Consider the following 11,108-nt stretch of genomic DNA (forward strand, 5'->3'; position numbering starts at 1 on the left):
AGGGTCTTAGGCGTTTTCTTGCTTTCTTAAATCTGAAGGAACTTGTTTCCTTTTGCCCATTGTTTCTATTTGGAAACCATATTAACTCAATGGGTCATACATTCTTGGGTGTATATAATGCCCTTTAGGCAATGCCTTAGCCATAGTTTTCTTACTAGGCTACTATACCGTACCATAATGCCTTTTAGGCGATTTCTTTATCAATTATTCACATTATCAAGTAAGATCAGGCAAGATATAATAGTAATGAACTCAAAACAATTCTATTATTATATATAAAATCGTGAATAACAATTATGTTTAAAGCAAAACACAAATCAAAGACTTAAAACACAATTAGCATGTCGAGATCTTTCTTTAGTCAATAGACATGCCGGCCACACCATCAGTTACGTTGGACACGGCTGCCTTGGATTCATCCTGATCCATATCAGTCTTATTTGCTTCAGGATATCTCATCTCACTATTTCTTTTTAGCAACTGATTACTCTGCTCAGTTAGTAATAGGCATGAGAGCATATCATTATAGGTGGTGAAACCTTTTTCTCTATAGATATGTTGTAACAATAGATCTCTTGGATCGGCTGTGAGGAAAGTCTTTTCCAGTAAATCCTCCTCTGTTACCACTTCACCACATAGTGTCAGTTTGTAAACGATTTTGGACAAAGCAAAATGATATTCATCCACAGACTCAAAGTCCTGGAATCTGAGACTCATCCATTCATGTCTGACCTTTGGTAATAACACCATTGTGTATCTGGATTTTAATTTTGTCCAAAGGTCACGAGGATTCTCAATATTTAGGTACTGATTTCTTAGATCCTCAGTTAGATGATGGCGCATAATTGTTATGGCTCTTAACTTTTCACTTCTAGTTGCATAATCACCCTGAATGATCCTCCTTCCGAGTCCTCTTGATTTCAGAACAACTGAAGTGGTCATTGCCCATTCTAGATAATTTTCTCCAGAGGGATTTAGAATGACATAATCCAAAGGCTCAAATCTCGGTATCTGAAACCATATTATCAATCAATTCATGATTTAGGATGCAACCAATTCAAAATAATCAGTGCATATGATTTCATAAGTCTCTCGACCAAAACACTTTACTACTCGATCATGGTGCGAAACAAGTCGAGAATGCTAGGTCTATATGTGATGCTTAGGCCACACGGCCATGTAATGTGATACAACGATCCTAGAGATCGGTTCATGAGATATGCAAGCAAGGTCACACGACCATTCAGATATAGTGTCTCTCTAGGCCACACGGCCAAGCTATGATGCATTAAGCCACACGACTTTCAATCACATAATGCAAACAATGTGATCTATCAAGGGCACAAGGCCGCGAGTATGAACAATGCATCGGAATGGTTAGGCCACACGGGCGTTCGGTATAGTTCATAGCAAAATCACACGGCCACAACAGAATATAATGCAAACAAGGATAATCAATTTAGATGCATTCAATCTTATCATTAAGTTGCATATCAATTAGGGTTTACCAATTTCAAGGTTGGTAATATGCGGCTAGATTTTAGGGTTTCAGAATCAGAGTAATCTAGCAACCTAACTCTCATGCAATATGTAATCAATCTAAAACCTCAAATCAATCATTCAAATTTTAAGCAATATGAGATTTAAGGTTTCAAGGCCTTTAGGAATTTAAAACGAGATTTAGGGTTTTAAACATTTAAGTGGCCGATTTTATCAACATGAGGTTAAGGGTTTCAAGGCCTTAAGATTTTAGTTTCGAGATTCAATCAATCTATTAATCTTAACTCAGATCATCAATCATTCAATCAAGCAAGAACAATTTAAAATTGATTTCAAGCTTTAGGGTTTTAGGGTTTTCGATTCCAAGATTTAGGGTTTTCATAATTCAGATCAGAACAATCAATCAACATGTTCTAATGGAATCGATTTCAATCTAGTGATTATAAGATGATCAGTTTTAGGTTATACCAATTTTTAGGGTTTATCAAGAACATTGGATTTCCATAATAATGGATTAGGGTTTTAGGGTTTGATCATTATGTTCTTAGATTAATCGGTATACCTTTGTTTGTAGGGTTGAAACCGGACCACCAAAGAGAACAGATGAACCTCGAGCTGCACACGGACGGATGCGAGCTGGCTGTCGTCGGATGCGAGCTGAACGGGACGTGACGCGTCTGCTTCCTATCGGGTTTGCAAGCGGCTGATCGGGATTGCGAGCTGGTTGATCGGGAACACGAGCTGGCTGTGATGCGAACGGAAGCTGAGGTTGTCTAGGATCAGGAACACCTTAGGGATGGAGCTGATCGGTTGCTGACGAGTTGGAACGCGAGCTAGGACGAATTAGGGTTCGTCGGGATTAGGTTAAAGTCGCCGGCTAGGTTAGGTTTAAAGGATTGGTGATTTTAGCTTAGATTGCAGAGAACAATCGTGTTGATAACGTGTTGTAATTAGAAGATTGAAGACTGAATAGTTCTGTGTATTTCATTAATGAATAAGACATCCTTTATATAAGGGTTACTAGATAGAGATAAAAGGAAAGAGTACAAATCATAATCCAACTAGATTTAGGATAACTACTAAATATATAAATGGAAAGATTACATATACAAGAAAAAAGGAAATAGAGTTTCCTTTTCTGTAAAGCTTGTGGCCGCCTCTCTCTCTCCTCTAAGGCATGTGGCCGCCTCTCTCTTCTCTTTCTAGGGTTTCGGCTATGTCTCTTTCTTCTAGGGTTTGTGCCAGTTATGGACCGGACCGGTTATGGACATTCATCACTTGATTTATAACAAATTTAACACATAAAACATGCATTATTTCTCATTTATATCTTTGTTTTTGAATTTAGTGGTATCTTTATATATTCTACAAAAAAATTTTAGATGAAGCAAAATATAATAACCAACTTATTATAACAAAATATTATTGTAAGTTAGGTAGGCATATGAAAACCTTATATAAATCGTTACTATTTTGCATATGTTATTGTACTTGAAATCAAATGAACCATGTTATCCGAATAACTAAATAATTTTTAAAAAATATATGAATTTTTTAAATATGATTTTTACCTTGACTTAACTATCACATTCCTAATACCACTTTTCATTTACCTTAACCACATTTACCCTCATTTTTAAAGAATAAATAAATAGTTATAACCCAAGGGTTAACTAATCTAGACTTATGATTTACAGTTGAGTGGTGGAGTTTTCGAAGATGGAGTTTAGTATTTTAATAAATATATAATTAAATACCTACATTTTTTTAAAAAAATTGAAAAATATTTTCAAAAAGTATTTCTCAAATTTCAAAAAAGAATTTGCAAAAAACAAAATTGTAAAAAGTTCGAAAGAAAAGGTATAATTCTAAACCCAATTTTAATATATTAGTATAATTAAATTTATTATTTTAACGTATTAGGAAAAATATTTCAAGTTTATAATAAAAATTGAAAATGACAAGTTGTATTCCTTTCATTTTATTCATATTAGGCCTGAAATTATTATTCGGGATCCTCTCCAAAAATAGGATATTTGGGACGCCCGAATCCGGATCTAGATAGTAAATCTCAGATCCGTTAAAACCGAATTATGATCCGGATATCTTGATTTTTATGTCTGGATATCTGAATCCGTATTTTTTTTTAGAAAATAACTTTTAATTTTATAATTATATTTTATATATTAATATTTATACATAAAATTAGTTTATAATATTATATTTTAATTGTAATATTATATGCATATAAATATAGTTATAAATCTTGTATAAATATTTAATTTATATATTATTTTTAAAAAATTAGTATTTTTATAAAAAATATTTTTATGAATCCAGATATCCTCAGGTAATACGATATATAGACGGATATCTGAAATCCGGATCCGTCCCACCCCTAGTTCATATACATCAAAATTATGAAAATATCAAAGAATTTTTAATATACATTTCAAATCAATTTAAATACGTACCAATTAAATGTTAAAATGATGTTATACACAATTAAATGTTTAAATATATTAGTATAATCAAATGTATTAAAATGAATCATTGATTATAAAATAAGTATGGACTATTGAATACTCCCTCTGTTTTTTAATATAAGTCGTTTTAGAGAATTTTTTATGTTCCAAATTATATGACGTTTTTGGTTTTCTATAGAAAATTTATTAACACTTAATGTTATATGACCAATGATAATATACCTTTTATTTTATTATTGGTTGATTTGTGGTTAGGTAAATAATTAATGATGTTTTTGTTTAGAAAATATAAAAAATTAATAATTTCTTAATCTATGTGCAAAATTCTAAAACGACTTATATTAAAAACGGAGGGAGTATTACGTTAGTACATTTGGTATAAATAGTATGAAGATGAAAAATATGAAAAATTTAATAATTTTAAAATAAATTGTGGTGAAGTGACAAATTTTAGTTTACCATTTGATGAGGTGGCTTCATAAAAAATATATTCAACTTTATTAATATAAAAATTCTGGAAATGTTTGAATTTTATTTATCGAAAAACTACAAACTAAGATGTTTAAGTGTTTCAAAAAGATGTTTAAGTATAAATTTCAGATATTGTAAAAATTGTAAAACATCAGCTTGGGTCATTAAAAGGTTTAAATTATAAATTCAGAAAGCCGGCCGTGGTGACTGCATTCTTTTTAGTAGATGGATTAGGTAGTGCGATACAAAAAGCTTAATTTTTGTTAACTCGAAGTTGAAAATTGATTTATAAATGATAGATCTACAAGTTTGAAATGTAAATTACATATAAAACGTAAAAGAATTAAAGGCTATAAATATTTAACATGTAAATGAATAAATGAAATTAGAAAGAATTGAATAAAATGAATGGATTGTAGTAGAAAAATAAAATAGATTCGTTCTATTTATTTTATATAAAATTGTTATGTAATGTTTTATTTTGTATTTTATTTAGTTTTTCTGTAACTGATCAAATAATCATTTCCTTTGATTTAAGTTTAAGGGTAATTTTTTTTTTGTCAGCAACAAAAACAGATTCACAAAGATTCTACGAACCACACCGGTAGCTCCACACCAGCGACGGCTGTTTTCTTGCACTACGTGCAAGACTGTCTGTCTTTGAGTTATGCGTCCGTGGTATGTGAATGATCTCTGAGCTGTAGAAACTTCTTTTCAAAATTGTTATGTCTTCCAAATAGCTTACAAAGGTTGGCCACTCCTCTGATTCCGAAACCATTTTCACCAACTGAGAACAATCTGTTACAAATGTAACCGATAACTGTCTGAGATTCCTCATACATTCAATTGCCCATATGAGAGCCTCTATCTCTGAGTGTAATGGCGACTGACTCGCTCTTGTATTCCTTGCTCCCATTAGTCCCTCAAAACTCTCCGGGGTACTATATCATCCATGTCCTGAGTATAATTCCTGATTTTTTCAAGATCCGTCCGTAAAACACCATCTACCTGGTATATTCGGAATTATCGATGATACCGATAATCGGGTATGATCCATTCCTTGAGTCGGGGGGTTTTGTGCTTCCGCCCAAAGTATTGATTATGTTTCTGCCAATTTGAGCGTATCTCTCGGATTCATATCCAAATTACTAAAAACTTTATTGTTTCTTCATTTCCGTATATACCAGAGAATCCATGCAAAATTATGATCCTACGTATCCGGGGAGACTCTCCAAAACAAATAATCCATATTAGTAATAATTGATTGAATTAATTATTCTACATTGTTTTATTCTAAAAATGGTTAATCTAATTACAGCCAAAAACTATACTAAAAAGTAAAGTCTACGACGATGGCAAAGAAAAAAACAGTTACATAGAGGTAAGATGTTATCCACCTATGTACATAAACTACATATTATATATAAATATATAACTAAATTAAAAACAAACTAAAAATAAATTGTCAATTAATTTTTGTAAAACTCTCAATTTTCTTGTTAGGCACTAGGCCCAGTCAAAATGTATAAAAAGAGCAAAAAACAAACGAAAACAAAAAAAAAACATTTTTCCTCTTTACCAACTTCTGACCAAAAGAAGAACGTAACCCTAGATCTGCGGCGCCCCCGATGTCCGGTGCCCACTCCCGGAGTCGGAGGTCTCTCTCCTCCCTGCCTATGTTTTCCTCTTTGCCCTCTTGGGAGGATCCTCTTTTGCCGGCGAGATGCGCGGCGCTTCTGGTGTACGGCGAAATCCACTACCTCAGATCTGACTGCGGCGGAGACGAGGAAGGTCGGAGTAAGCCGGAAAGCTGGAATGACGGCGAGCCGTACGAAGGGGAATCTCCAAGAGGTTTGGCTTTTAGGGTTCATTTTGTGGAAGGCCGAAAATCGTTTTCTCCTTTTGATTTTTCGCTTTCAACAACGAGATGGTGGAACATGGCTTCGTCTTTGTCATCCATTCTTGTAGATCTGGACGTCGATGGTTCAGAGTTGAAAGGAATGTGGTGAGGTCTGGGTGCAGGGAACAACTCGGCGCGTGGGTGGTCCTCTCGCATAAAACCTCGCCATGTGAACGTTTGAAGGATCTTCACTTTGACGGCGTGACCGGAGTTCATAAGGCTAATGTGTGTTGGCTGGTTTGGCTTCAGTTTTCACGTGTTGCTGAGCTTCTCGCAATCGTATAGGGTCGTCTATGTCCCTGACGGAGGTTCAGAAGGAAAGCGCTTCATCTTGGACAAGCGAGGTCTCGACTAATGGCGTGAAGGCATCCTTCAGATGAAGTTGTACTCCGGTTCTCGGAAGAAGAACGTGTAAAGACTCAGGCTTTCTTCGCTTGGTCAACGAGGGAGTTCTGGTCTTGGCTGTGAACACGTTATGAAGTACATCATTCACAGTACCGATGTGATTGTCATATCTGGTAGATGTGCTTCTTCTTCAGTTTGAAGGTTCTCTGGATCGTGATTGAAGCCTCACTCTCAACCCGAGTTTCATTTGGGATTGGTGAGCTGGTAAAGCAGAACCCGAAAGCCTTGGTTACGGGTACCTTGCTTTGTTTGTCCGATCCCGAGCAAAATTGCAAAGCCTTAGTTTCTGGCCATCAGGAAACAACTGAGTGGGATATGCGCCAATTGGTGTTTTAGCGGTTGGTCTTGCACAACATTCTGATCATTCGGCATCAATCTCTCCGGGCTAATTTGGAGTCTCATATTCAGTTTATCTTGGTGGTTTAGAGATAGCTTTGTAATCTTGCTTTTTAATGGTAGAATTAGGTGGTTCAAGAGACGGTTCACTCTGAGTTTGTAGAGTGAATTTGTTCTCATTCTGGTTACAAGAGTACAATGGAGAGTTTGATTAGGTAGCGTAGGATCCATAGACGTGTTTCTAGGTGGTACTAAATCACTACATTGTCTTGTGGTTGAATCTCTGATGAGGTCTAATTTCATTGCAAGACTTTTTTGGATAATGAAAGTTGTAGTTGAGCCAAAAAAAAAGCGTATAAAAAGAGCTCTAGCGTAGACGAGTTTTTCTCTCGTCCATAGGTTAATTAATTGTTTTTCGTATCTAAGCCCGGCTATTCCATCTGGAAGCAGCTAGTCCACCTGGAAGGTTCCATCTGAAAGTGGCTAGTCCACTTTTGTAACGGTACTATTAAAAAATAATCAATGGCATAAATATTTTCTGAGTATATTATAGACCCAGTTGGTTACTTTTTTCGCTTTTTCCCACAGCTCGTAAAAAGATAAATATGTTAGAGCATCATTAACCCTGTCTCTTAAGTGGGTTTTTCAGAAGTGGGTCTTACAATTTTAATAAAAACCGCCTCTTAATGCTCTTCGGTAAGGGCGCCTCTAACTCGGTTTTTGCACTGTTCACGGGTCCCACTGACACGTGGCGGTTCGCGATTGGTTCATTTTTTTTGTCAAAAAAAAAAATCACCTAAGAACTCGTGTAAGGGTTAATCATGCTCTAAATTGGGGAGTTCTTAGGGTAGAATTCTTAGCGGAATATAAGAATCCGTCTCATAACTTTTAACTAAAAAAAACTAAAAACCGGTTCTTAAATAAGAGTTTTAAAAACCAGTTCTTAACTTTTATAGTTAAAAGTTAAAAAGCAGATTTTTATATTTCGAAAAGAACCTCGCTCTAAAAATCCTGGATAATCACGGTCTTATCTTCTTATAGATGGATACTTTCACTTTCTTTATGAAACTATGATTGGACGTGAATTCCCAAAACCTTCCAGCTTTTCTTCCTGACAAAGCATTAATTATATCATGTCTGCTTTTAATCCAGTCATTTTTTTCAAAAATGTTGTATCTAGAACTTACTAGCATCATATTTTCAAAAATAGATTTATAACAAATAAATAAATATTAAAATCGAATTTTAAAAAATCAAAAAAAATTTAAAAAGATTTTGAATTTTATTTAAATATTGTTTTATATATCCATAGAAAAAATAAATTATCATTTATCTTTTTAACGAATGTTAGTTAATCACTTTGGTATGTGCTATTTTAAGAATAATACATGTTATAGGGTGAATTGAAGTTATTTCTCAGTTTTATTTAAGTTTATAATAAGAATAAATATGTTTTGGTCTTGAAACATAGATATTGAAGTTTTTACTAAGAATTTATATTTCTCCTTTCTTGTATTTATCACTAGTTTGATAATTCATGTGTCAAATTTATTTGGAAAATATGACACTACTCCTTCTGTTTCTTTTAAATTTCGTTGTAGAGAAAAAAATTAGTTTCAAAATAAATATTATTTTAATGCAAATTTTATTAATTTTATACGTTATATAGTTTTTTATATTCTCCAGTATAGTTGAAATGTGTGGTTATGTGTATAGATAATACTAATATTTTATTTAAAAAGTATACAAAATTAAATATTTTTTTATTCTATATGCACAAATTAAATGAATGGAGTATTATCTAAGAGACTAACAATTTGTTTGTTTTTTATGTTCTTGTCATTTAGAATATTCTTCGAAGACAGTTGGGGTTTCTCAGGATATTTAATATAGTTTTGGTTGGATAAAATTCACATGCCGTATTCAATACTTCTAAAATCATATGAAAACGATGCAAAACATTCACACTGAATAACTGTACCGACAAGGAGTTCCGTTTTCAACTAAAAGCCTTGGAAGGGACAAAGATAGGCGACTCTACGGCTTTCCCAGATCGCTTTCAATTTTAACTATTGACTGAGACGACCGACACTTTTTTTACAACCAGTTTAGTACTTGGCTAAGCTAGAAGTGTAAGCGAACTATCACAGTTAAACCATGACATCTCTAAAAGGGTAGAAACATGTCCCCACTAACCTCTAACTGATCGTTCAGCCCGTCTGATACTTAGAAATATGTCTTCTACACACTCAAAAACCAATCGTTTCAACCAAACATTCATGAGTTTATTGAAGACCGATGTCCATTATAACTTTATAAGTATACTCTAGTAACTAAGCGAAATTAAGTTTTCAAGTTCTTTGAGAGACACATCCCATGCACAAACATAAATTCTACACATGCAGCTTATATAATTAATTAGCTTGAAATAAAGTTTATTTGAGCTGATCTTGGAGAATATATACACATAATTCTGGAAGCTTTGTCCGTGACATGCCACTAATATATGTTATTAAAAGAGAAGTACCCATTTGAAAATGCTCTTACTTCATTAATTAAACTTTCTATTTTTTTTGTTTGTCTTTTTCAGTTACATTAATGAAATATCCTTAAGTGAATTTAAATTACCTATTTTATTTCTTGTCTTTTTAGTTACATTAATGAAATATCTTTAAATGAATTTAAACTACCTATTTTATTGATTGTCTTTTTCAGTTACATTAATGAAATATCTTCAAATGAATTTGGACGTAATGTCATTTAATCAACAAAAAAACTCATAAGTTATCTTTACGTGCATAATTTTAATAATGGAGATTTTTCAAAACGTGCATCATTAAAATGTTATCTAAAACTTGCAGCACTAATATATAACATGCATCAATAAAACTAGATTTTAACCCACATAATCGTACAGGTATTATTTTTCACTTGATTAAATTTAAAAATTATTATTTATTCAAAAAATATTTAAGAATGGATATATTTTTTTATAAATTATATGGTATTTGCTCCTATTGGTAGTATAAATTTAAACAAAATTTTAGCATAATATAACTCATTTGCCGCTTGCTAAATTTATGGCTTTTATTTATAATTTTTATTATTTAATTATAATATTTTCATTTTATATTTGAAAGATGAATGAATATTTCTTTCTAACAATATTTTTTGTATATATATATATTTTTTTTTTAAATTCAATTAAATTGTTATTATCGTTGAATATAATTATTTTTGACATAGTTTTAGTTTTCGTTTACATCAAAACTAATCATATTTTAGGATAATTATAATTTAAAATGTTAATTTTCAGATTTTTCAAAAAACGTCTAAAAATATTGAGTTGCATTTCAAATAAAAAGGTAAATATATTTAAAAATATTCTAATTAAAATATGTACAATTTAATATATTTTTTACGAAATGATTCAAATAAAAAAAAATCACGCATGAAAGAAATCATGATTTCTGTTAACTGGACGGGTCATTGTTTATATGATATCGCACACGAAAGAAAAAATTATGTTTTTACAATTTTCTAACTAACTCTATATACTTAATTTTTTATATGATATCGCACATTCGTCAAAAAATAGATAGTTTAAGATGCAAAAAAATATTTATTTAGTGAACATAATATATGATCAAATATTACAAATAGATCATTTAATAAATTAAATAATCAAAAACCGAAAATTCATAACCGCGCTGGCGCGCGGATCAGGGTCTAGTCTATATTATAATGATTGAGTTTTTGCTCTCTCCTCAGCGTGCCACGTCAGTATTTTGTGGGTTCCACTTTTAAAAAGTGTGAAAAAGTGTCAAGTCCATGGCTCGAACCCGGGTAATTGAGATATAAACACCAACATTTATACCACTAAACTAAAGGATACTTTGTACATTGATGGCCGAAACTCTATATTATAATGATTGAGTTTTTGCTCTCTCCTCAGCGTGCCACGTCAGCATTTTGTGGGTCCCACTTTTAAAAAGTGTGAAAAAGTGTCA

General features: G+C 32.4%; 1 protein-coding gene across 1 annotated transcript; it reads right to left on the bottom strand.

The window, feature by feature from the left end:
* Window positions 1-357: 357 nt before the first annotated feature.
* On the bottom strand, window positions 358-942 carry LOC125583021. The gene has a single exon (XM_048749549.1). It carries the CDS (start codon window positions 940-942, stop codon window positions 358-360), a length of 585 nt encoding a protein of 194 aa, XP_048605506.1.
* Window positions 943-11,108: the final 10,166 nt, after the last annotated feature.

This window comes from Brassica napus, chromosome C3 (assembly GCF_020379485.1).
Source record: "Brassica napus cultivar Da-Ae chromosome C3, Da-Ae, whole genome shotgun sequence".
NCBI lineage: Eukaryota > Viridiplantae > Streptophyta > Magnoliopsida > Brassicales > Brassicaceae > Brassica > Brassica napus.